The following is a 26,572-nucleotide window of genomic DNA, read 5'->3' as shown; positions in this document are numbered from 1 at the left end:
GAAGGTGGTAATAGGTACCCATGGATCTCGCATCGTGGATCACGTTAACTCGGCGAATTTCCAAAATTCGGACGATAACGTTTCGCACAGGATCGTTCTTAAAATAACCGAGCGATCGACTCGATCTCTAAGACTTCCACCCACTAGTCGAAGGTCGACGATTACTTTTGGTCGAAGGTTCGTTGGCACATGGAACTGGTGGGAGGGCCGTGGAGTCAAAAGGTCGATCGCGATGTCGCGACGATTAAAACGTTCACGGAAAACCGCCGGAAGAAGAGAAGTTGCGGTGAACCACCTACGTAAAAAAGCTGTCGAAGACTGCGTGAAACGTCGGCGGAAGAACGCGAGACCGGAAAGAACACGCGTTGTCCCGGAGGATACAATGTGGTAACTGTTACGTAATAGCACGCGTTGCACGCGACAGGGGTGGCGAGAGACAACGGGACTCGCGAGTGCGGAAATATTTGCGAGACGGTGGTCGAGGAGCAAATTTCAATCGGCGACGCTCGACGGGGACAATGCGCGAAAGGTCGACGAACCAAAACCAAAATGCGGAACAACTGCGAAACCCGTGGTCGCCGTCACGCGGCAGGTAAAGGAAGGAGCACGCATGCGTTACGAGTCGCGAACGATTTGGAATCGGTGCGCATCGCGAGAATCACGGCAACGGGAAGCGTAGGTTTCCGGTAGCGAGCGAGTATCGGCACCGATGGTCGCGAGCACAGGTTAATTTACGCTCGATTCGTGCGGCGCGTCATCGCGAGCGGTCGTCCGTCGTGGCGTCGCGTCGCGTTGCACGTGCGCCACCGCATCGGAGACGCGCAGGGCAAAGTGCATCGTAAGACTGCTGACGGGTGCAGCACCGGTGCTCCGGCTTTCCGATGCAACGCACTGCCCCCTGTCCCCTCGTCCACGCCGTAGGCCCCTTCCTCTTTCACTCGACCGACCGTGCGCACAACCACCACGACTGACGCACCACGTGATCAGCCCTTTAACTTTAGCAGCCGATTACCGCACTACTCGCGACCACCGACGTACCTCCGCTCTATCATCCTTTTCTCTTTTTTACCCTTCGTTTTTCTTCCACCTTCCTCCCCCTCTCCTTTCTTCCCAGCACGCTTTTCCGTCGCTTCCATTCTACCCGTTTAGCGTCTGCATTTATCCTTCCCCTCTCTCTCCTTCGGGCCTTTCAACGATTTTCCTCTATACTCTGTGTTTTGCGCGATCGGAGCATTCGGTTATATTTTTCTCCGACAGAGAACCTCTCTCTAAGAGCGAGCAAGTCGATGTTCTCCCACCCACGTCCCTCTCTCTCTCTTTCTCGCGCGACTAGCCCGTCGATGACTGCGTCATTTCTGTACGAAGCACGGTTCTTTTTCTCGCTCCGGTTCGCTCTTTCCGTGATTCCCTTTCTTGAATACCGATGCGTCCCTCTCGGTCGGTATCCCCACCAGAGATTCGTGTCGATTCGTTGCACCGGGAAACCGAGCGACGGTCTACGGCCGTCTCTGTCGCTCGGCTCCATTCATGCCTCGACTCTCTTTGGGTTATGCAACTTTCGCGAGACGCGAGACGAGGGACTGCGTCGACCGCGCCGATACCGCACGCTCGTTTCACCGAAACTTGCGCCGAGCGGACAACGCTGAATTACCGAACTAACCTTCCGTCGGTGCGCGTCGCATTTTTGCCGTATCGGTCGTAGATCCAATGACTTACCTCCTTGCGAGAGCCATACCTGCGGTACATGGAATTCGGAATTTCAATGTTTCATTCGTACTGTGCTTTTATTGCTTTCTGTATACACAATTAATTAGAATCAACGGAGGAAGGTTTCCTCGTAAGGCAATCGACTTGGAAAACCTTTCCCTTCTCCGTTCGTTTCGGAGGTCGTTGAAACGGTGGCAATAGGTAAGAGAATACTTATTTAGGGATCGAGATTACGTAATTAGAAAATATGTATCTAGAAAAAGCGCGTTCGAACCGCTTCGATCGCGAAGCGCCAACACGATATACCGGGTTGACAGTCTGACCAACAGTGTTGGTTCTCGTTTAAATCGAGATCGTAAAAAACATTGATCGTTTCTTCGCGATTCAAAGTAAGTACCTTTAGTTCTTTCGCGCGTCTTATATCTACGCGCACATTTGGAGGACAATGTATTCCGTTATCTCGCGATCCGTTCAGGATCGAGAACAGAACGTTCGACGCGCGTTTCGCCGGGGTTTAAATAAATAAACGAAATGCGGCAAGATGGCAGTTCAACTGAAAATGCATCGATACGCGAACATGTTTTTGAAAAGGACGGGTCGTGCGAAACGCGCATCGAGATTGCGACGTTCCTGTCCGTGAGAAAGCTCATTTAAAAGAAAATGGTATACGGAGAATGTTGCGCAACGCGACAGGGAACCGCACCGATTCTTCGCGTTGGCCTTCTCGAGCAACATTAACAAACGTGTCGCAAGCTTTTCGTCGATTTCACTACGGTTTCCGGTATAAATTTCTATCGCCTCCAATCGTTCGAAGACGTCGCGACTTAACGTCGATCGAGAAGGACATCTGCGGGAAACGTCCTTTCGACGAGTCGGCCGATCGATTTTGGAATCGCGTCGACAGAGACTAGATTAACGGAAGCGATGTTTTCGACGCTGCGAACGTTCGCGATTGACTCTACGCGTGACGCTCTAACTAAACTCTAATAACAGCGAAACTACAGAATTACCTAATTAACGAGAACGCGAGAAGGAACGATCTGGGAATCTGACGAGTGACGTTCTCGCGAAATACTCGAAGGAAATACGGTTCTAGAGAGGAACGAGTCCCGTCTCTATCGCGAATGCTCTAATTTCGTGCGCGACCAATGCTTTACCCTAATCCAACGTCCAGAGACATCATTATCAGGAACCCGACGATGGCGGCCCAGCTGGCGAGTTTACTGTTTCCGCTGTAATCAGAAAGCAAGAAAAACGCATTGTTTAAAGAGTCCTATGCTCGCGGTGAAATTCGGTCAGGAGACGAGGTGTCGATTTATCGAGAACGACGATCGTGGACGATCGAGAGGATCGAGGAGAGACAACTCTTGGCGGGAATAGTTCGAAACCGCGATCGAAAATCGAAGATGGTCCAGGTACGGAGGTGGTAACGCAGCGGCGAAGAATAGCAGGATGGCAAGAAATAAAAGGGTTTTCGTGGTATAAGCAGGGATTAAGCACACACAAAGCACACACGCTCGTACCCGATATTGCACGTCACGGCTTGTTGATTTCGTAAATTATACACGGCCATCAATTTTAACGGCCGGTGAAATGCGCCGTTGTGTTTCGGTGGGCGTTCTACCACATCAATCATATCCGCGCGGTAAATACCTCCTTTCGGTGTGGCTCAGAAATTTGTATTTTTATTAGCCATTATCGTCCGTCTGGTCGCCACGAAATTTCAGAACGAACGGGATTCCCCGTGAAACGCCGACAATCGTGCAGCGAGACGCGCGCGTGCATTCCCAGGAAACTTAATCGCGTCGCCAAAGCGGAAGGCGAACCCCCTTTTGAAAAAAAAGGCGCGACAGTTTCTTCGAGCAACCGTAGAGGGGTAATACGTTTTCACTTTTGTGTTTTCCAGGCACCGGGTTCCCGAGGGAGCGGACCGAGCTCCGGTATCTCAGGAATAACGCGTGCACGTATGCACGGTACTCTCGGGTATCCGGGCAGGGCGGTTAGATCGCACGCGAAATACAAAAGGAGCCAATTATAATGACAATGCGCCTTCGGCTAGGTGGCCGGGCCTGGGAAAGAAATTCGTTGCGTCCGTTTTGCCGATGGCGCGCTACCGTCGATAAGCGTCTACCGAAATCGTTTCTGAATTCTTTTGTCTCTCGGTAAATCGTCGAACGCTCTATCTAACCTTTGATGCGCTTCTGGGACGATGTCGTCGATCACCACGTAGATCATTGCACCGGCTGCGAAGGCGAGCGCGTAAGGCAGCATAGGTTCGGCGAGCGTCACTCCGGCCGCGCCAAGGACGCCGGCGAGAGGTTCCACCATCCCCGAGAGCTGACCGTACCAGAAACTCTTCAAGGTGCTGATGCCGGCCGATCGAAGAGGCAGAGACACCGCCAGTCCTTCGGGGAAATTTTGTATACCGATGCCGATCGCGAGATTCCTGAAACAGAATGGCGTACAAAGTTAGAAAAACGCTGTGGAAGTTGGTCGATCGAGGAACAAAGTTTTAGCGAGAAACGAGAAAGGAAAAGGTGTATCGCGATCGAGCGATAAAAATAAAACCGAAGAGACAAGGTGGCTCTGCACGAGCCAACTCGCACACTCTCCCCTGGTCGGTGGGTTCTTGAAACTGGTCGACGGCTTCGACATTCTCTAGATTTTTCCAGCTGCTCGAGCCGCGAGCTACCTTGGTCGCTCGTTCTAAACGCGCGCTCGCTGCTAAGCTAATAATCTCGGTTCCTGGCCGTTCCACGAATCGCGTCGATCTCGTGAAGCGGCGTGAAATTTGAACGTATCGTGGAAACCGATCGATTCGTTCGTTTAACGAAACGCTTTTGAATTTCTAACGAACTACTTGTCTGCACGTTCCCCGTGCGTCTCCGGATCGATAACGGTGATGTACGAGCCAACGATCGATACCGTGGAGCATAACGAACAAAGTCAGACGGATCGAACGAAAGAAGATAAGGAGAGGAGTAAGAGGGAACGCGGCAGAGCGAGCTACGTAGCAGGTGAATGAACCAACACGATCCTGTGTACGCGTATACGCGTAACGTTCGCCCGCAGACGAGAAGGCGCAAACACCGGCATACCGTATTGCCGCTTCGTGGCCTTTCGAGGCTTTTAAATCGAACGATTCGCTCGAAACGAACAATATCTACCGGCGAAAGAAATAATGCCGACCGAGTTGACCGTGGAATTCGCGCTGGAACGTCGATCGCGATACCAGTAGGCGACCCGGGTCGAAATCGGATCGAACGCGAGGAAACGGTGGCATCGATTCGCGTCTGGAAGACACGGGTTATTCGAACGAACGGCACCGGATAGATGAGATTGGACAGCCGGTGAAATAAAGGAACGGGGCAAAACATACGGATCGATGGAATGCGGCGAACGAGGTCTCGGTCGAAGAGCCGGCGTTCGTAGAACTCACGGGACTCGCATAGGTGGAATTTGATTGAGAAGTTAAGGATAATCGGACGCGAAAGAAACTCAACGGGAAAAGACGAACGAAGGGAATCGCGCGGAGAACACGGGGGGTAAATGGAAAACAGGTAGAGAGATATCTCGTGTTTCGGAATCCGATCGTTTAAAATTTCCGAGAAACGACAGATTAGTTTAGTAGTTAGGTCGGCTGGCATAGACCGGCGAGGTGGCCGAGCAGGTGAATGAATGACGCGATCCAAGCTCCTCCTTCCGATGCAGGATCACCGGTATAGACCGCGCTCTCTCGTACAGGCTGAGCACATGGTATGGTATGGTATGGTATGTCATGCCGCGGCGCGTAGCGCGTTATTTCATGGGACGGCATCGTCGTCGCGTTCCTACGGCATCGACGTACATAAGTGGTTGTACAGTTAACCCGCCGGATCCGGCTGTTCGCCGGTTGCACCAGGGGAGGTCACCCGACTTCCAAGAACGATCGTCTCCTTCTACCACCCTGGCTTCGTCTTCTTTTCTCTCTTCCTCTCTCCGTCCTCTCGCCCCTTCTCTCTTCTCTTCTGATGCTCGTTCCAAGCGTTTCTACGGTTTCTTTTCCTCCTCGAGCACTTCCTTCTGATTTCCACGCGTCGCGTCTGTTCCTGGTTCCTATCGACACCTACGCTCCGACGAACGTCTTTTCGACGTTTCCAATAACCGTCGACTAGTTTCCGATCTTACTGAAAACGCTCGATATTTGGAAGAAAGAAAAATTGCCTCGCGGAAAGGTTCGAAGCCAGCTATCCACGAAACATCTATCGATTTAGAAAGCTTTCGACTTCCGAACCTTGTGTTAGCTCTTGTTAGTTCACGTTCGACGTTGATAATAAAATTAACAGTTTACGAACGATTAACCCGATTGACGCACGTGTGCCAAAGTAATGTTTGAAGAGGCCATTAGCCGTTATCTTCTCCTTTCTTCTCGAGTTGCCGCTCGTTTCTAGATTAGAAAGCGTTTATCGCGACTCGACCAGTTACCAGCACCGCTTCTACGTGATTCCTGAAAGAGAGAGGGAAACCTTGAACCAACGTCCATTCATAAGTTTTTTTATGTTTTCGCGAGCGTTGTTTAATTTACGGGCGTATGGTCGTTCGTTAAACGAGGTGATCCTGTTGACGGTATAGCACGTGTAAGAACGACGCGTTCGAAAACGGAACGGCGATCCAAAGGTTTGCCTTTTAAATTAGAAATCGATCCATCGCCCGAGGAATTGCGCGCGAGGGCGTCGCGCTGTCTCGAGAGTCGAAAACAGTGGATCTCGCTTGGCGAAAGAAAAAGAGATCTCACCAAACTGGTTGGTATCTATAAAAAAAAAAGAGACGAAAAAAAAGTAGCACGAGTTTGGTGTTGGCGCGAGTCAAAGTCTCGGCAGAAGCGTACACCGTTATATACGCGCATGCCTAAGAATTTCATTCGTTGACGAATATAAGGAAATTAGGCTCGCGTACGCGAATAGCGTCCAACTTGGCCAACCATCGAACGTAACAGCACGGTTTGCCGGTGTGTACCAATATGGCGGACGAATGGCTTCGTTGAACGCATCACAGTCGCCATTTTGCATTCCATAAGGCCGCGGTTGTCCTTACGTGGCAACACCTATCCTCTCCGCCGTGGTCGTGCAACGACCGAAAGGATCGTAAATTACTTTTCCCCGAGATCTTTGACCGTAGAAATATCCGACAGCTGTTATTCAACTTCTCTACGACGTCGATGTCCAACTTGCGACGACCTCGGGCGATCGCGGAAGAAAACCGGAAAGGTCGTTTCGATTTCCCGCGCGTTCGGTATCGATACTACCGCGAGCCAACTACCGTGTCAACCGGCGGCAATACTCGATCAGTTCGTAATCGAAAGGAAACGCGTGGTCCCGTCGAAGAAAATCGAAGCGCGGTCCCGAAAGAATGACGAAGAAAGTTTCGGGGGGACGATTGGTGAACCTGAAAGATACGGATAGAGATAGACGAAGGATTTGCCGGAGAGGGAAGCGCGGAAAGAGAAAAGGAACACGCGTATGTTCGTGCATCGAACGCGTTAAACAGAGAAAGAAGCGTACGTACAAACGTGTCCGTGTGAGAAAAGCAAGGAGCGAGCAAGACAAAAAGGGGATAGAAAGGCTGGGGGAAAGGAAGCGAAGGAGCGCGCGAGACTCTGTATGTGTGTGTGTGTATGCGTGAAAGAGAAAGATAAAGAGAAAGAGAGACAGAGGGGGGGATGAAGAAGGGGGCGCAAAGATGAGAGAGCGAGGGGAAACGAGAGAGGGAGTAAGGAATGCATGGGAACGAGGCGCAAGCGGGCCGACCGCGATTTGCCCGTCCCGCATTCCACCAACGCCAAGGCGAGCTCTCCGGCTCTTCTCGACTCGGAGTCCCGAGGCCACCGGCCACGGTCTAACACCGTAAAATCATAAGTCCAAGATCAACCCCGTCCTACACCTCCGTTTCCTTTATTTCGGCTAGGGTCCTCGAAATCGGTCAAAACGCATACTTTTCGCGGAAGCTATTCCTCGATTCTTTTTCCGTTCGCTCCGACGGAGTTTCGTTTCAATTAGTTGGACGCGGAACGATGCTCCCGATCGTTCCAAGGCGAGGTAAGGTGGTTGGCCGAAGCGAACAAGATTCCGAAAGCAGGTGTCCGTGGCGTGTTACGGGCGGGGCGCAAAGAAACGGCTCGAGCGTACGTCGCGGGAGCATCGTGGACGGGCGAGTTTGATTCGCAAAAAGACGCTAGTTTGTCGAATAGTCTGCGCGAGCGATCCCGAGGTCGTCGTCAAGGGACATAACGGATCCGGCTGTTCGTCTGTTCCGAGTAAGGTACGCGGCGCGCATGCGTAATGCCGCTGCATTCCGAGCATTGCGAAGTCGCTGCACCGTGCACGCCGGTGCATCGGCCGATGCCAGAGAAAGAGAAACGAATTAACCGAGACCAAGGAAGACGGAGAAAACGATCGAGAGAGTAAAGTGCCGAAGCGAGCCACGATGACAAACGCGCTCGTCGATCCTTCTGTCCGGGCCGCTTTTCCGGAAATTACGTCGATCGGTGATCGTTCGAAGCTTCCCGAGCGGAACCAGTCGGAATAGAACGGGCAAAGCCGCGAGCGCGAAACACGAGCCGAGAAAAGGTATCGGCGCGTCGCTAGCTTAGAGAACGTCTCGCGAGTCAGGTTCTCGGAATCCTTCGTTCGCGAACAATGGCGCTTCAACGAACGTACGTGGTAATCGGCTAGACGAGAATCTTCGGCCGCTCGGCGAGCAACCGTGCTTCGTAAAGATAATCTGAGCCGAGCGTGTAAGAGCGTGAGACGGGCCATGATCTAAATTCCAGGGGAATTTCGTCTACGACAAAAGCCACTCTGTCGCGAAGAAGGTTCGTTCGTACCTATCGCGGCGCACGTGCACTTACAACGCTGTTCACCGAGGCTAAGCGGGAAGCGGTATATCGTAACCGACTTCCGTTGCTATTAACGCACGTCGGTACTGGCTTTCCGCGTGCGATAAGCACCGGGTACAAAGTGCAACGATTACGAAAACCGTAGAAGCGGTGTATCGACCGTAACGTCTCGTGGCCGAAAATCGAACGATCGGCACGCGTCGCGATTTTGCCCTCCTAGGCTCGATGTCGCGGCCTCTCATAGGTGGTAAACGACGCTAGAACGGCTAGAAGGTAAACGAACAGAGACGGAGGCAAAGGTAGCCAGAGTCGAAGTCGAAAAAGAACGTTCCGAGTTAGAAGCAGAGGAAGGGTAAAAGGCGGAGAAGAGAGCGGTCGAGCAAAAAGAAAAGAGTAGAAACGGGAGGACAGAGAGGGGCCGTGGTGCGGTGAATACTGGTCGGCCGGTCGGTTGGTATATAATAAGACAGACAGGAGGATAGTACTGAAATGAGGTGGTTTCGTCGGCAGCTTTGTCCGGCGCCATGTTTAACATAGCACCACCTCATCTACGTGCCACGCCGACCCGCCACTCCGTAGTTCCTCTGTTTTTACGCGACCTCTTTCTCGCTCTCCTTTCCATTCGCCTTCTTCATTCCCCGTTTCCTCTATCGCGACACTTCTCTCTCAACGAATCCCCTCGCGTTTCCCGACCGTACAACCTGATTATCAACGAACGTCGATCGCGAACAAACGATCGATTTTTTGCGGGAACCATTTTCGTGGCGGAGTAACATAGGTCGAAATTCAAACGAGGGGAAAAAAGAGCAATCCAGATTCCGCGAAAAATCCGCGCTCGAAAGGTGAGTCAGTACCAGATCTCCTTGAGCGTTTTACGAGCGCAAATATCGTCGTTCCTATCGGCTGCCCACCTTTCCATCGTCCTACCAACCAACCTGTGCATACTTTTCTCCTTTTCTCGCTCTATTTCTTGTCCCTTCTTCGTCGACTACGATCCGACACAGTCGAGACGACGGTCTACCGTATAAACTACGAAACCTTTCATTCATGATCTTTTGACCGCCTCGACCGGAACTCGATTATCTTTCCGAGGAAAGGATGGAGTCGAACGGTAGAAAAATTCATTTTCCGTTCGGAAAAATTAGTTGGCCGAACTTTGAAAATACGTAAGGGTTCAAGCGATCGCGCGATCGTCGTGAGAACGGAATGTCGCTCGTTACGAACGAGTTGGACTACAAAAGGGCATGCTGGGTCGATAAATGCTGAAGGCTGAGTGATTTTCCGAACGAGGACGCGCGTTTGTTGCTCCTCGCTCCTCGAAACAGGTCGGTCGCGTTACTTCGGAGGAACGAGCTTCTTCGCCGTTTGCTTCTTTATCGCGAATCGATTCAACTTCTCTACGCGACCTCTTCGCTCTCGATCTGTTCCCGTTCGAACGTTTTCTTCTCTATCTCTTCCCTCCTAGGTGGCGGTATTTCGTCGGTATTTCGCACTGTCCGTACGGTCGTATAACGAAGAAAAGTCGGGGCGTTAATCGCTCGGAGAATTATTTTACAGGCCAAGTTGTCTCTGGTCGACGATAAACGGCCTGAAGAAACACGCGCATCGATAACGATGTACGCATAGCACGAACTGCTGCGTGGCGATACGCACGGCTCCGATATATCGGCCGGGGTCATCTTTCGGACCGAGCCAACGTTTCATTCATAACCGGGAAACTTGCGCGAGATACCGCTTTTACGTCGTTCCCTTATCGGACTCTCTCTGGAATATGAGAATGAACAAAATAACAGAGACGGTTTACACGGATCCTTGCACCCATGCTCGATCGTTTCCTTCGATCTGCGATGATTTTTTCTTGCTGAAATATTCTTACTTTTCGAGGCTATCGATCGGATCGGTGTATTTCTTAATTACATCACGCGATAGAAAGGAAAACGCCGACACGATCCACTCGTTCTTCGGATTCTTAATGGGCTTCCAACGCTGGTAATCTTCGCTCTGGGACGTCTTAGCGGAGCGACGAATGCTTTGGAATTCGAGCTTGACGCGTTCTGTATCGAGAAATCTAACATCGTTTCTTTCGCTCGTTTTTATGCCGATCGATCGCGGAAAATACAAAGACGGAGTGCGTTCATGATCCACGATAAAACGAGCTATTCGCGGACGACCGGTTACACGATAACGATAATGACCTTTTCTCCACTGTTTATAAAGAAATTTCGCTGTTGCTACAAGTGAACATTCTTAATGAATTTCAGTGGAAAAGATTGCGACGGAGCGAGATTAAATAGCACGGACAGGGTATCGTGGAAAAAAGAGAAGAGAACAAGAGGAAGGTCCGAGATACGGGAACGAGCGATTATCGTTGACATTTTCTATAAATAAGGTTTACGTTATTCGCTCGACTTTAGTAAAAATGAAAACAACGTCACACGATGTACGCGTCATCGTAGGCATCTCCGTGCTCTAAAGTTAAAGGCGTAAGGAGACCGAGTTCGGGGCAAGTTTCCAGAAGAAAAGAGAAGAGAAGAGATGAAAAGAAAAGAGAAGGAAAGAGCGGCGGACAACGGCAAGCTGGAATGGAATGCGCGGCGCCTAGGGCTCGTTGAATTCCAGGGCCACACGTGCCCTTCCCCTCGCCGCGGGCACACACCGCTGCCAATAAACTTCGCCTGCGGCTGGCACTCGCACCGACCACCATAGAACTCATTCATGGGGACCTCCTATCACGCGCTCATAAATTGCGCCTCTTGAAATCCGCCGATGCTGCCATCTCCCGGCAGTTCGATCAACTTACCTGCGATATTTTTATTCATACGCAACCGTCGGTAATTCGTGTTTTCCTTTTCGTTTATGTATCTCCTTATTTTAAGTAGAATAACGGAGATATCGACGAAGAAATATTTCTTCTACACGCATAATTTCTCGCAGTATTCGAAACGATCGGTTTAACCGTTTAACGCATGGGGATCTATAATGAATTTGATAGGCACGATTGATCTAAGCGAACAACTTTAGATTGCACGTATTTAAGTTTGATCGAAATAACCTTACAGCATATTCACATAGTATACATAGCGCATCTGCTATTAAAATTCTATTCTCGACGTATCTTTCCTAACAATTTTCTTTTGTTTTACGTGCGATTAGCATTTCTCCGATAATACGTTTATTATTCGTATCGTTATTTATGCAAAGATATACGTAGTTCCAATGTCAATGTTTCTCTTACCTGGCATTTTCAAAAGTTGCCGACGCGCTGCTGCCTACCGCCGCGAATCCCACTCCAACTGCGAGCCCCTCTGGAATATTGTGCACCTAATTCGTTGTAAAAGCAAGATTTTCATGCAACGTCAAGTATATCGTCGACGAAATAACGAGAAGTTTTAAACTATCAATTTACATACCGTAATAGCAACCACCAACAACAATACTCTTCTCCATTGGTTGTTTTTACATTCGTTGTTAGGGTCTTCGTAGACCGCTCCAACTTCTCCTGGTTCTGCCGGTGTGTTTATCCTTGCTATTTGACGTCGTCTGCTATTCTGTTCGTAAAAACCTAAAATGATATTGATACTTTGATACTGTAACACGACAATATTTTCCGCTATGGTTAATACGTAAATGAAGGAAGCTTGTTACAATCAAAAGCGATCTTTTTCTCTTTTCGATATTCTTGCGATAAAGCAATCTCAAAGCTTTTGTAAAGCTTTCGTAAATTGTTTGGTCCAATGTATTTTTTCGCACCTTAGATTCGCAGGCAGGATTAATAAGATCAGTTTTGTCAAGTCGTCGAATTTTTGTTCAGCATGTGTATCGTACAGTTATATATTATACTATAATTGTATTACGCTGACAACGTGATTCGTGTTTCACTGATTGCGCATGTTTCGTCTGTTGTTTTTGAAACGTTTACATGCGAACGCCGCCGTATCTTACATTTTTCCAGATGCAAAGCAATTAACTTCAACAAACGTGAACGATAACGATGACACGAAACTGGACAAAATTGATGAGAGGAGAAACGATGTTTTCCAAAAACAAGCAACTTACAAAGAGGATTGCTTATTTCTGAAGCTTATCGTTTCGTATGAAAAAAGCGAAGAGGGCGAGTACATTGACATATATCTACGAGTAGAGACATAGTATACACGTATAACGTGAACTGATCCCATTTTCCAAGCCTACAGAGAGAATCGGATGTTACAAGTAAAAAGTAAGATACCATCTATGGTGGTCGACTCAATTTGTGTATACATTTTTCCACCGGTTTTTTGTACGTCGTTATACGGATCATAATCGTCTAAGTCCTCATCACTCTTTAGTTTTGCAAGGATCTTGCGTCTTTGTTTCGTACCGACTGATTGCATAGCTAAAAGCACATTGGGGGACTGAATGCCGAGGGAAGATATCAACGCGTCCGTCCCGTAAACGAAAGCCGCGCCTACGAGAAATCCAACTCCAACCGGTACGAACGCGTATTCGCCTTCTGCTCCATAAATGTTGCTCTTTGACGCCATTTCGATGGCAGGTGCCAATAGGGACCAGTAACTTGCCGCAACCATTACGCCTGCCGCGAATCCTAGGCTGACATCCAACAGTTTGCGCTGTAACAAAATCGATTTCATCCAGTCAGATCGTTTCTATATTTTGTTTTCTGCCCGCTTTTAGAACGCGTCATTGATCGAGGAAAAAACACCGAAATAAATCATACGGAAACAAAAGAAACCTCAACAAGTTGAAATCAAGATTTTACGACCTTTGATCGCGAATCTTTGCTGTTCAATTAACGTAGCCGAAAGATAAACTAAGAGCGTAGACTGTCAGGTGACGTGGATGTAGATTATAATGATATGCGAGATAAACCTTGAACCGGTTCGAATTATAATTGTACATTAATTTTTGGTACAACCTGTAAACACCGAACTTACCTCACATAATGTTGCTATTTTTAAATTTTAACCGAGAATAAAAAGCGTGTCGGCCCTTACGATTTGATCGTAAGATTAATTATGATTAAAATTAATTCGTAATAGAAAATGAAAAATGTATAACGATACACAAAATATTAATATAACAAATAAAAATAACGCATAAATTTCATTGCGATGTACATCATTTTGTGAATAGAATTGCTACGATTTTTAAAAATTGGGCACTTCCCGCGCAAAGGGAGTATTTCGGTTAAGGTTAGAATGTGCTCCGGAAAGAAAGCTACGTTAAAATTAAACATACTTCTGTTTGTTCACGGAGCGATAAATGTAAAATTTGGGCGATTCAAGGACGTTATTCAGTCATGAAAAGACGAAAAAGCTGAATAAACTTACTTGGTTTCCTTGAATTACGATGACAAGTGCGGCACCCGCTGCAGTGAGACCCCACGTAAATAGCGTTCCGAAAAGCGCCTGCGTAATCGGCGAATAATCCTTTAACATCGTGTCAATCGTACAACCTTTGGCACCTCAAACTATATCGCATATCCTCTGCAACGTGTACCATGAGAAACTGTTTCGTGAGACACAACATTCGCTGATGTGCATTCAGTCCCCCGCACTTATCTCAACCACTACCACCACCACCTTCATTGTCACAGTTATTAACACCAGCGAATGACAGTGCTGCTACTACTGTTTTGTTACTACCAGCACACGCGCACATTCGTTCTTCAACCAGTTTATCCCCACGTTTGCGAATCATGAATTCTGAGGGAGATACGTAAAATGTTTATGTGAGCACGAACTAGCGTCTCGTATCACTTTACCGAACGGGGTTGCTTCACTTCGGCAAGTGTGGCGTGTTACATAGAATATAATTTTCAACGTTCAGCCAATAGAATTCATGACTCGATTTACCAATCTGGAAGCGACTTTCGGTCGCGCGGCGAAATTTGAATGATCAAAATGACATCGAAACTGTTCAATTGTTAAAAAATTTAAAAATTAGAGCGTATCTTGTACTCTTGTTGTACTACTTTAATTTAAAATTTAGTGACGTATGTTTCGCGCTTTTTGAGCTATTACGTGGCGCTAATATCGACGAAATCTCGGCAAACATGACAACATGGCGTCTGCGTCGGTAAGTGTAAGGTTTTAGCCCATTCGATTTGTGTACATACATGGACGTCAAAATGCTTTTTTGTGATATCAATTAAATTCTAGTTTCTTCTAGAACGTTATAAGGAAATAGTTTTTAGCGTATGAAAAATTGATATTATTTTGTTATAATATCGCAATTGTCTATGACAGTTGATTATAAATTCCAGTATGTATATTAGTTAAAGTTAACACATATTAACTGAGTCGATCGTACGCATAAAAGTTCATTAAATATACACAATACAATGTTGCTAAATTTTAATGCACATGATCTTTTACTAAAACACAAAGAATTTTATCTTTTTGGTTAGCATCGTCGTTGTACACAAAGTTGTGATGTTAGTTGTTACTATCTAATTAATATCTGTCATTTCTAGGTTCCTTTACTAATGGATGACGATACAATAGCTTTTGTAGAAGAGGATGAGACGAATCAAAACAGCAATAAGCTTAAGTATGTACAACTTTATAAACCGTAATGTTTAATTAAGCATCCTTCAGTTTGGATAACGCTTTCTACTTTTGTAGGCATCCATATGTCACTGCATTTCACTTAGCCTTCCGAGTAGCAGCTGTAATAGTCTACATGTTTTGTGGATTGTTTTCAAATAGTTTTATAGCTAGTTTCGTAACTATTGTGTTACTCTTGTCAATGGACTTTTGGACGGTAAAAAATATTACTGGAAGGTTGATGGTTGGTCTCAGATGGTGGAATTACGTAGATGACAATGGAAAAAGTCATTGGGTATTTGAATCCAGAAAGGTTTGTTCTTGAATATTATTGTACAAACTATTTATTGTAAAAAGGCAATTCATGACAATTATCTTGAAACTTTTTTCTTACTTTGGTTGATTACCAGTAGTTACTTTTTATCATTTATGTTGTGTCATGTGCCTCTCACTGTTTCCGCTCAATGTTATAATTATGCATGCAGGAATTTATTATCTTACCATTCTTACACCATAAAATGCAAGATCTACTATGTACCCTGTGTTCCAGGGTAATCAACAGAATCGCATCAACTCCCAAGAAGCTTGTATATTTTGGACAGCGTTGATTCTGTGTCCAATGTTGTGGTCCATATTTTTTATAATAGCCCTCTTTGGCTTAAAGATTAAATGGCTTCTGTTGGTGTGCATCGCGATTGTTCTGAATGGTGCAAATTTGTACGGATACATAAAATGTAAAATGGGAAAGGAACAAAATGTTTCAGCAGCAACAGGGGATTTCTTAAGAAGACAAGTCATACAAAAGGTAGATTCATTGAAGGAGTCTTGTTATTGTAAGCGTTCGTGAACGTTGGCTATGAAAGTCATTATTGCAGGTTGCATCTATGATGACCAGGAGTCCACCAACAAATAATCCAAGTCAACCAGCCAATATGATATAAGTTAAAACTTTTTTAACGTGATATTATTTAATTGCGGTGTTACCATAAGGAGATCCACATTGGAACATTACGACTTGTGCATACGTATTAACGAATATTATTATATGTATCGATGAAACGATATAATAAAGTTGCTACTAAAATCATTTGGTGTTTGTTTTAGATGATCTCCCAAAATAGAAGACAATGGAAAAATGGGAATGTACGTTAGTTATTAGTTTATTAATGCCATAAGGCAATACATAATGTACACATTATTTCTCCTCGTCAACAGACTTTCTATTACACAATATTTAATTTGTATAGGTGTTAATTAGTAACATTGCATTTATTATATTCACTTCAGCCTGTTGTATTCTTTCTGGCAAGAAAGTATCACAAAATAATTTCCCATTTTTTCAACGATTATTTAGTATTTGACTTATTCTTCGTGTCTTTAATTCATATTTTTCTGAGGATTAATGACTGCAATTGCTCGCAGTCTTAGTCGAGCGAGTCAACTCGAAACGATCTTACGATAGGGTAACAAACTCGTCGTGGTATTGCACGGAGCATTCATGGCCGATTATGCATTGTTAATGTTATTAAATACTGCTCCGAAAACGCGAGTTGTATGCTTTTCAAGAAGAAGAATACAACAAACCACATATATTGCTATACATTTTGGGATGTAAAAAAATTGTAAACACTAACGATAGACACGCAGCTAAAGTACAACGTACACAAAACTTTTGGAATGATACAAAAGAAACGTAATAACATTACGATCGGTACCTTATAAATATATGAATATCGTGGACTTCCTTGTATCAGTAAATTCATCGAATACAATTTAACGCTACCAACTTATACAACTAGTAATATGTTTTATACAATCATTTAACTTTTCGTTTTCCATAATATTGTATTTTTAGTCTGGAACTTTGAACGCGAAGTTGTCGACCGTATTGGCAAAACTGCACTTTGTGCAGAATTTTATATGAATGTATGTGTTTGTGTGTGTGTACGTGTATATATTTTTTTTCTGTTTGCTTTGTCAAACCTTACAAAGTATACCGCTTAAAAATTGAACGATAGAGTAATTTTGAACATTTCAAAAATTATTGTGCCATGATATTTATAATTCATCCCGTTCCTTTGTTACGAATACTGTCGAAATTTTGCACACGGGTCGTCTTTGAATCGAAACTGTGGAAACTAGATGTAGATACGTTAAAAAAGAGTTCGTAGCAAACACAACAGTCTGATATCTTGCAGAACGAGTCGACTTTCGTTAAACTTCTATATACCGATTGTACTCTTCAGTAGTAACAAAGTTTTATCAAAGAAATTTGTTTTGCAACTTCACAATCGCTGATTACAAAAGAGCATTCCGCTGCCGGAGTAGCTGCGCTAGAATTTACGTTCCATGACGATATCGAAAGGTAACTTATACGCTAAGACGATGTAGAAACAAAATACTGTACACTTCAGTTGGACGAGTTAGCACGAAAATTAAACGTTGAATAAGCTAATCGTTTCGTGTTTGTACCAAAGGCCAATTTCACTACGAAGAATGGTTCGGTGAGGATATCGGGAATGTATTTACAAGCGAAAATCATCGAGAAATGTCATGAAAAAGATCGAAATGCACATTGGGTATGAACGCTATGTTTCAATGGAAACAAATGTCGCGATGTTCGAGACAATGTAGAGATGCAAAGATTAAGTAGTCTATTTTTCGTAACAACGACGACCGAGCCATTTAAGTACTTTGACAAGTACCGAAGATACACGCACGGGAGTACATTAGACGCAATGGCCTTCAGTCTTACAACGTGAAATAAAGAGATACGAGATACGAATAAATGCATGTTCCTGAACTAATATATTATTCACATAATATTCGATGTAAATCTCGTGTAAAAAAATAGGTACGCAATAAAAGTTTGCGTAAAAAAGAATAATGTACAAAGATGTTAAAAAACAGTATCAAAAGATGCGTCGAAAATAAAATAAAAAACCATGAAAAGCATCGAAACAAAAACCTTACAAATACATAACACCCTGCTTTTTCGGGAAACAAACAAATATATCGATCTTGACAGTCTGGAAAATATCCACAGCTTTGTTTCTTTTTTTTCTTTCTTTAAATGCGTACTCTCTTCATTTGTATTATTTATAATATTTATATATATATATATAATATATATATCATTTTGTTTATGTATATATATATATATATTCATATTTATATCTATGTTGTTTATGACAGACGGTGCATTTATGTACAGTTTTAGTCACAATTCCTGACCCTCGAACCGCTTTCAACCGAAAGAAGCGTCGAATGCTTGGTTTGGAATAATTTCAAGATCGAATCTAGAAGAATAATACTGATTTCTTTTCGAATGCTAAAACGGACCACGATCCATGCCGAAACAATGTCAAAAAATCGACTGAGTCGTAGGCGAACACGTTCGTTACATTATACTTACATAGTTTATCGGTAGAATTTTATGTTCTATCGTAATGAACAGTGGACATTTTGAAATAGAGAAGACGTATATACCTATATAAACGAGAATACGAGTTTATTGTCTTGAATAGACTACGAACTTTATAACTCTTTGAATCGCAAGTGATACGCGTCGAAAGTTATCAAAAAGGATATACGTTTGCGCACGATCGATCGCGATGTTATCACCGCGATCCCTTTTTTTTTCTTTTCCTCTTTTGACATTGATTCGGCGTTTCGATGCTGGGGGAAACAGATATTCGTGGATTCCAGAATTCTCCGGTTTGTTTTTCGATAAATTGTACTACGAAGAAGCGTAACACGCCTCGAACACGAGGCAACTCAGTCTGACGATATTAACCGAGTCAGGAATGATCCAAGTTGGTGGCAAATTGTTAGCCGAGTCATCTGGGAAAATCGTAAAAGTAGTCGAGGTAGAAGCCTGCGATGGAACTTTGTACACGAGGGTATCCAGGGCTCGGGGGAACAGTACGCGAATCCAACATACAGTGCTTCTAGTTAAATTAATTCTCATAGAAACCTGCGCAACTCTTTCGTGCGTTTTAATCGAGTATAGGCACCGTTTCCTTTCACTCTTCTTTCATTCGATCAGTTTCTTCTTCTCTTTCTAATGGCATCGCTTAGACACTCTAATCCTTAGAACGATCGCTTAAGGTCTACTTAAAATTACAGTAGGTAATGAGAAGATTCCTATCGTGCGTAATGGGTTCATCATGAATAATTGTCGATTTGGCAGTATGGTAATTTTCTTGTCACCGAGCGAAAGTGACAATGGCAGAAAGTGACCAGTTTGGAGACCCAACGGATCAAACATCGATAAAGAAAAATGATATGTGGAAAAAACGTAGTTGACTTTTTCTATCAATTTTAAGACACCTGTTTGTCTTACGGATCAAGAGCTGCCATGGAATTTTTCTTCCCCGTTCGGTTCAGAAAACTGATCAGTTTTTACGACTGTCCTTTACGTCTTTCTGCTGCATTCTCGACGTTTATTACCGAGACTCTCGCAACTCTTCTGTCCTCGATATTCTTACTCGCAACGACGACGTACATAAGTACTTTTCGAACGCGTACTCGATCGATGATGTTTCTGACGAAGCGTATTTCGCATATTTGCTCGTTCTCGGACGTTACAGCTTTCCCACAAACATGGAAGCACTTATCTTCGACGAATAGGAGAACACGTGTTTGAACTTTATTCACGCATTTTTGTGCCGCAAGAAAAAACGCGAGGCACGCTCGAAACGATGATCCTTGTCAGTCGTTCCCTTACGTTTAAATTATCTAAGCAAGATCGATTTTCGCGAGTCTTCGAACGATCGAGTTGGATATGTTTCGACGATCGAACCTAATTACTCGAGGTATCTACTCGTCGAATGGTAGATCAGCCTCCGTTCGATCCTATTCGATCAAATTCATTGTCGGTTGGAAAACGTCCAAGTTGCGGTTCCTCAATTTTTTTTGTTCGTAGATTCTGCGTTTTTCTTCTCTCGTTTTTTCTATGTTTTTTTTTTAATCGTTTTTGCTTTAAACCGTAAAAGAAGTTTCGATAAAGAATATTCCTACAGAGATATGATTGTTTCTACGATTCTGAGCCGTAAATGGTTCTAAACGGCAGTCTTGTCCCGGTTCGTTCGTTCGGGGTAATTTTTGAATACAATTGAGTGGAACGCGCACATTGTACGCGGTTCTCGATACAGAAGTCTTCCGCGTATCTCGCGATTGTCGCGACACCATTGACTAACGATACACTTGGTTTAACTACGCTGTAATCGGCTCTCTATCGCCTTCGTCCTCGAAAGGTATGGCCACGAGTGGTACGCGTTATGCCCGTGGCGTAGACTACATACTTACAAACTTACACGATTTTTTGTCCGCGTCGTACTAGACGCGTCGTACTTTTGCTCGTTCCCCGACGTCTCTGTCGTTTCTCTGTCGATCTCTTCTGTCCCTGGTCGAGTCTCTGTCCTCGTGAGTGTCGGGTTGTCAGTTGGCGTAATGATCGAAAGAACCCAGGTATTCCAAACTGGCACGATAGCAAAACTGATACTGGTCCTGAAAAAGTAAACGGTTACTACTCGTTCTCTTAACAGCGACGAAAGAAAAATCGACGTATACCTCGGTTTGAACCATGGCTGGGCGTTGCGTTCGCAATATTCTAACCGTTTGGAAGATGTCGACCACTCCTTCGTACTGCATACGTTCCAGCACGATGCTGAGCGTGATGAAGACACCCGTCCTACCAACGCCCGCGCTACAGTGTACGGTTATCGGGCCATCCTGACCGAATTGTTCCTTCGTTTTGTGCACTTGTCCGATAAAATCGATGAACCCGTCGCCGGATTTCGGGACACCCTGTTCCGGCCAGTCGATGAACTGGAACTGTCTGACCGTGCGGCTCGCTCCGTCCCGAGCGTCCGTCACTTTAAACTCTCGCAGGATGTACTGGGGCATGTTGTACTCCGCGATCGGATCGACTACGAAACACTGATATCGAATCGACCTGTCGGACGGCCAATACTGATGACACTTCTCCCTGCCCATTTCCTTGAGTTTCGTCAGCATGACCACGATCGTGGAGTTGTGTTCCCAGAGCATACGCCAAAAATCGTCGGTGGTGTCGCACAGGGGACCTTGAGTGGCTATGTAAGCGCCGCGATACCGATAACCGTCGATCAGACTAGCGTTTATGTAGTCGGATCCTTCGATGTTTCGCTGAGGTTGCAGGCATACTCTGGTACACTCGTACGGCAGAATGTGTACCAGTCGGTTTTTGTGCTTGTTGCAAGGCAGATTCGCCGATATGAATCGCGACGAGTCCACCTTGATGTTGGATAGTTTCTTAAACTCCAGTTCCATGCCAGTGATATTGTCGAGCTCTGGCTGCATCAGCTTCTGGATGTGGGAGTGTAAATTTCTGGCAGGCACTTCCGTGTTACCGCAAATCACCGCCTCGTAAAGGGCGTCGTGAATGAATATGTATTGATCCTCGGTTTGTACCATGTAGTTCCTTTGAGCGCGCAGACAAGTCACGTGGCCGTATATGTCGATCATTTTCTCGTGTTTGATCCTCTCGAGCATCGAATCGATGACGATGAAGCAGCCGGTTCTACCGACACCTGCGCTACAGTGCACGATCAACGGCCCGCTCTCGGGTGGATTCAACGATCTGACTCTACGTAGGAACTGCAAGAACGGGGCAGGATGCTCGGGTACACCGTGATCCGGCCAAGCCGTGAACTGTAACTGCTTGATTTCGCGTCTCTCCGAATAACCTGCTCGAGATATCTGGAACGTTCGGATACAGTAGGTTGCCAATTCTTGAACGTCGGTGATCGTCACGGTCATCAAACCGTACGTCTCGGATCCTCTGCTCGGCCAATACTGATCGCATTTGATCCTCGTCCTTTCCTCTAGTTTCGTCATCATCACGATCGTGCTGGATCTCAGCTCCCAACACATTCGCCAGAAGTCGCCGAACGTCTCTTGCAGCGGTCCTTGAGTGGCCACGTACGCGTTCTGTTTCCTATAACCGTCGCAGTAGTTCGCGTTTATGTAGTCTGTGCCCGATATGCCGTCGATCGTTTGCAAAATCACTCTGGAATGATCGTAGGCGATCACGTTCGCGTAACGATTCTTCGACGCGTTCACTTCCATGTTCGAGTGGTCCCAAGTGAACTGTTGGCCGGGTTCTATCGATTCGTACTCTTGACTGAATTTTAGATTGTCGTTCGCTTTCAGACGCTCGATGTGATTTCCTAGCTCGCTAATAGGAATCGGTGGATGAGATACCATGCCCGGTGTTTGGAAATTCAAACGACGCATCTCGACGGGATCGGACGGCGCGTGATTCGAGCTAATGTCGGCTGCCATCAACGGTCGGGTTACGGCTGCTTGATCCGGTGCTTTGCACGGTTGTCTTCGCCTGTGACAATTATCGTACGTAAGAAATATGCTTTCACGAAAAATGCGGGACTTTGATCATTTTACTCGATCCGAATCAATTTGCATAGTTTCGAGCGTAGAAAAATTTGGCGATTTAACGGAGATTAACGTCGTTAGAAGCACGAAAGCTTGTTTCTTAAAACGGGTTTTCGTCGATACGACTTTCCATTAGCAAGATATGCTCGCTCGAAGCGAAACACGACTTGAAATACTTTAATATAGTTGTCTCCGTTTGCACGATCGAACCTCGCAGTCGCACACGGTACTGACCTATCCCGAGCTAGGAAAAACGTGCGCGCTGGTCAGCTGCTGACTCAGCTTTCGTTTTTTTTTATACTTTTATCGCGCGTACGCGCTCCCAAGAAAAAAATGTAGGACACGTTATTTCTGAGAATTTCATCGCCATTCATCATCCCTCTTTAGGCTTTAAAGCCACGTATTTCGGGAACTAATTCGAAACGTACGATCACGATATTATTTTCGTTGTACTGAATAATTTCGCTTGGACGAACGGCCGCTAAGTAAAGAAGCTTCGGCGAAGCGTAAATAATTTCGTCGGTGACGCGGTCTGATCGTTTTCATAATGAAACAGTATGTTATTCCGTATCGAGTTCGATCCAAGTCCCGCCACGGTAAAGCGGCGATACTTACTTTTTAATGACAAACAGGAGTACGAGAAATACGCTGACCATCAGCGCCGCTATTATCGGACCAACCACCCAAACCATTCCCGGCTCTTGGCCGCTGGTTTTAACGGACACCTCTGGATTTCCATCGACCGGGGTGTTGGGATTAGGACGTCTGGGTGGTTCGCCAGGTGGCACTTCCCTCATGTCGAGCGACAAGTACTCGGAGAAGGGTGAAGAGGTGTACAGATGCTGCGATCGAACGAAAAACGTTTATTTATTCACTCGTTCCGGGACTTAATTCCATTACGAACGTAAATACAAACATGCGCGAATATAAAAATAAAGCGTCCGAAAAGAAAGGCGACATCAAAATAAAAATTCTTTTTAGCGGATTACGATAACGTCGAATTACCAGCTATTCGATTATTAATACCCCCATCAATAATAACATTAAACGACAAGATTAGATCAGTAATATCTTTTTTTATCGTCGATCGATATTCCGAGCGTTTAATAATTTATCTTTACCTTTCTCGGCGTGTCGACCACGGCGCGAACAAATATTCTATACCGCTTATTTTTCTCCAGTTTACGATTCTCGTAACCCTCGTAGATGTCTCCGCTTCCCAGATGAAACGTGTACGGGATGTCCCTGTGCGGGAATTTGGCAGCGATGTAAGGCGCGTTGTCCCTCTCCTGTTTAGCTCCTTTGTCCGCGATCATGTCCTCCGTCAGCTCGTCCGGTTGCTTATCAGCCGTGGATTTGTCTTCAGGCACGACAATCAGGTAATAGTGCGAGATCGGGCCGTACTCCTCGGAAGCTTGCGGCAGAATCACCTGAATCTCCTCGCCGTTGACCACCCCGTAAAAATCTGGCTTGACCATCGGTTTCGGCGCCGCCATCTGCGTGGTGACCGTAATTTTCGCAGGCGGCCTGTACTGACCGTCGCGTGGCACAGCGCTGACGTTCACGTTGTACGTCGTGAAGGGCTGTAGCTCGTTCACGGTGACGGTCGTCACGGACGGATCCAGCAGCATCTGTCTACGAGGCACGATCTGCGTTTGCGTGATACCTTGCGAGTCGACGAACTCCTTGACGGCGTCGAACGACACTTTGTAGTTCATGGGGTTCAGCTTGATAGGCGGTGTCCAAGACAGTGTCATCGAATGGGTGGACGAGTCGGGTGCCCTGAGATTCAACGGCACGTCTTCCGGTTTCACTTTGACCGTCACCTTTTCGCTGAGCCTGCCCAGGGTGGTCTTGTACCTGGCGGCCACCGTGATCGCGTACTGAGTAAACTTTTCCAAATTCACCAGATCCGCCGACTCGGTGAGTCCGACGGACTTCTGCTTCCATTCGTCGAGATCCTCGACGGCCGTGGTGGTGTAGAAGATTTGGTAGCCGAGGATCTTACCGCGATTAGGCACCGGTTCCCACCAGACCTCCACGCTCGTTTCCGACGTGGCCACCGCTTTCACGGACAGCGGTGCTCGACCGATATCCTTCTCCGTTATTATCGTAATTTTCTCCGAGTACGGACCGCTGCCCCTCGACGTGTGCGCCCTTACGTGGAACACGTACTCCGTATTCTCTTCCAAATTCGTGAAGACCGCCCTGGTCTTGGTCGTGTTTCGGTCGATGGTCGTCGAATGATCGTTCTTCTTATTGAACTGCACGTCGTAACCGATTATTTGTCCGTTTCTGTGCTGCCGCAAAGGCTTGTCCCACGTGACGCACACGGTGTCGGGAGTTTGGAAGGTGTAGGACAGGTTCGTCGGAGGACCGGTCGGCTCTCCTTCGGGACTGAACCAATAGCGCACCGTCTCCTGACCGAAACCGATCGCGTTCTGTCCTGCGACCCTAAACTCGTAATCCACGCCTCTCTCCTCTGAGAACGCGAGACCAGCCGACCGATTAATTTTAAATCAAAATTAACGTGATAGATTATGCAAGTACTCACCCAAGTCGGTGATTTTATAGGTGTGTACCCGAGTCCCTTCGATGAATTCCTCTTTCAGCGTCTGATTCTTGATTCCGTACCTGATTCTGTAACCCAACAGGTCGCCGTAGGTTTGCGTAGGTTGCTCCCAATCGAGCTCCAGCTCGACCGGCTCTCTGGACAAAACTCTGAAAAGGACAAGTTTCTCGTGATCGACTCAGGAGCGTTCGGAAGAGAAGAACGTACTTTACGTTAACCTGAGGTCTGTTCGGAACACCGCCGGGCGTACGAACGTGAACCGGCGTCGAACGATCGCCGTCTCCTTTTCTCGTGAGTGCCGCTACCTGCACCGAGTATCGAGTGTCCGGTTGCAAACCGGTGATGTTCATTTCTAGCACGCCGTCATCGTGCACGTCGCGTCGTATCGGCTCGTTCAGTAGATCCTTTCCCTAAAGGTAGATTCGCGAGGGTCAGCTTCCAGCTCCTCTATTTTAAGCAACCACTCACCTCTTCTCTCACTTCTTGCACGTGTATGTGATAACCTCTTATCACGCCGTTCTGTTCTTTCGATTTCGGCGGTTTCCATTCGACGTGTATCGCGGTCGAATTGATCGGTCTTGCTTTCACGTCCTGAGGATCTCCCGGAACTGGAACGCAACGCACGGTTAATCGATGCTCCTTACGCACGACGGTCCGTCACACATCCAATCGCGCATTCACCTACACGTAATCGCAGTCACACGCGTGAAAGGGAAAAGGTGGGAATAACGATGAAATAATAGAGTAACGAGTAATCCCTGCAAAATAAACGCGAAAGTTTAAACGAGAACTGAACGAAACGAAAAACGGGTATACCGGTAATTCGTCGAGCGTTGTCCGTCGTAAGCATAGTCTGACGCGAAGCGACTCAACGGTATGTACTTTTCGCTACGATACATCGATATAAATCAACGTGGATTAAGCGAAAAGAGAAACGTCGACGATTTCGTCGGTGACGTTTAATCGATGAGATTAGACGCGTTCGGTTTATCCCGTTCGTCGTGGCGAAAAGTACGAAAAATCAAAGCGTCTGCGATTAAATACTTGCGAGCGATATAAATGAAAAACGAGAAATGAAAAATGAGAAATAAAGAACGCAAACGTGGAAGAGGAACGAGAGAGTAAAGAAAAAGTAACGGAGAAAATATACATGCCACCAATCGCACACGGACAAAACAACGTACAAACAACGTTACGAGGTACGCGGTACCTCATGCTCTACGTCCTTACGGTACGATAATCCTCCATTTGAATACCAATAATGTATGTTTTTTTTTTTCTTTTTTATTTTGCATTCGGTTCGAGGACGCGAATATACGAATCGCGCGAATAAACACGTGATCGCCGGCGCGGTTACGTTGGACGATAATGCTATATAGACGGCAATATTGGAGAGTCCATGACAAAACGAAGCCAGTTTTACACGCACGTATC

The 26,572-nt window shown here is 46.1% G+C and overlaps 3 protein-coding genes across 16 annotated transcripts in view; 1 reads left to right on the top strand and 2 right to left on the bottom strand.

Annotated features, from left to right (window-relative positions):
* Positions 1-1,765: 1,765 nt before the first annotated feature.
* On the bottom strand, positions 1,766-14,287 carry Zip48C (Zinc/iron regulated transporter-related protein 48C). 2 transcript variants are annotated; one of them, XM_003702704.3, is made up of 6 exons: positions 13,912-14,287; positions 12,810-13,191; positions 11,992-12,143; positions 11,817-11,902; positions 3,896-4,153; positions 1,766-2,939 (listed from the first exon to the last, which is right to left on the bottom strand). In XM_003702704.3, the coding sequence occupies exons 1-6, from the start codon at positions 14,017-14,019 to the stop codon at positions 2,861-2,863; spliced, it is 1,065 nt and encodes a 354-aa protein (XP_003702752.1). In that variant the 5' UTR covers positions 14,020-14,287; the 3' UTR covers positions 1,766-2,860. The 2 variants fall into 2 exon arrangements, with proteins under 2 accessions (XP_003702752.1, XP_012139442.1); XM_012284052.2 differs by having other exon boundaries at positions 12,942-13,191.
* Positions 14,288-14,500: 213 nt separating this feature from the next.
* Positions 14,501-16,216, top strand: LOC100877092 (putative Golgi apparatus membrane protein-like protein CG5021). 4 transcript variants are annotated; one of them, XM_012284049.2, is made up of 5 exons: positions 14,501-14,659; positions 15,057-15,133; positions 15,208-15,442; positions 15,692-15,934; positions 16,005-16,216. In XM_012284049.2, the coding sequence occupies exons 1-5, from the start codon at positions 14,645-14,647 to the stop codon at positions 16,068-16,070; spliced, it is 636 nt and encodes a 211-aa protein (XP_012139439.1). In that variant the 5' UTR covers positions 14,501-14,644; the 3' UTR covers positions 16,071-16,216. The 4 variants fall into 4 exon arrangements, with proteins under 4 accessions (XP_012139439.1, XP_003702753.1, XP_012139440.1 ...); XM_003702705.3 differs by having other exon boundaries at positions 15,680-15,934; XM_012284050.1 differs by lacking the exon at positions 14,501-14,659 and adding an exon at positions 14,666-14,845 and having other exon boundaries at positions 15,680-15,934.
* A 57-nt stretch (positions 16,217-16,273) lies between these two features.
* Positions 16,274-26,572, bottom strand: part of Lar (tyrosine-protein phosphatase Lar) — a 152,015-nt gene continuing 141,716 nt past the window's right edge. For all 10 annotated transcript variants that reach the window (XM_012284061.2, XM_076534528.1, XM_076534534.1 and 7 more), the window contains 7 exons: positions 25,607-25,746; positions 25,346-25,548; positions 25,121-25,287; positions 23,688-25,048; positions 23,182-23,408; positions 20,704-22,510; positions 16,274-20,640 (listed from right to left, as the gene is read on the bottom strand). In XM_012284061.2, coding sequence (XP_012139451.2) covers positions 20,572-20,640; positions 20,704-22,510; positions 23,182-23,408; positions 23,688-25,048; positions 25,121-25,287; positions 25,346-25,548; positions 25,607-25,746 — 3,974 coding nt within the window. In that variant the 3' untranslated portion in view covers positions 16,274-20,571. The remainder of the gene's footprint in view (positions 20,641-20,703; positions 22,511-23,181; positions 23,409-23,687; positions 25,049-25,120; positions 25,288-25,345; positions 25,549-25,606; positions 25,747-26,572) is intronic.

This window comes from Megachile rotundata, chromosome 8 (assembly GCF_050947335.1).
Source record: "Megachile rotundata isolate GNS110a chromosome 8, iyMegRotu1, whole genome shotgun sequence".
NCBI classification, from domain to species: domain Eukaryota; kingdom Metazoa; phylum Arthropoda; class Insecta; order Hymenoptera; family Megachilidae; genus Megachile; species Megachile rotundata.
Note: the sequence above shows the minus strand (reverse complement) of the source record. Positions and strands in the feature narration are given on the sequence as shown.

What these genes read in the sequence shown, in the direction of transcription:
- LOC100877092 (XM_003702705.3), top strand. An exon ending in CAAAACAGCAATAAGCTTAA is followed by an intron (nt 15,134 to 15,207) that starts GTATGTACAACT and finishes CTACTTTTGTAG; the next exon opens with GCATCCATATGTCACTGCAT. An exon ending in GAAGACAAGTCATACAAAAG is followed by an intron (nt 15,935 to 16,004) that starts GTAGATTCATTG and finishes TCATTATTGCAG; the next exon opens with GTTGCATCTATGATGACCAG.
- Zip48C (XM_003702704.3), bottom strand. Translation starts at nt 14,019, where the DNA reads ATGTTAAAGGATTATTCGCCGATTACGCAGGCGCTTTTCGGAACGCTA. An exon ending in TCGTAATTCAAGGAAACCAA is followed by an intron (nt 13,192 to 13,911) that starts GTAAGTTTATTC and finishes ATTTTGTTACAG; the next exon opens with CGCAAACTGTTGGATGTCAG. An exon ending in GTCCCAGAAGCGCATCAAAG is followed by an intron (nt 2,940 to 3,895) that starts GTTAGATAGAGC and finishes TTCTGATTACAG; the next exon opens with CGGAAACAGTAAACTCGCCA.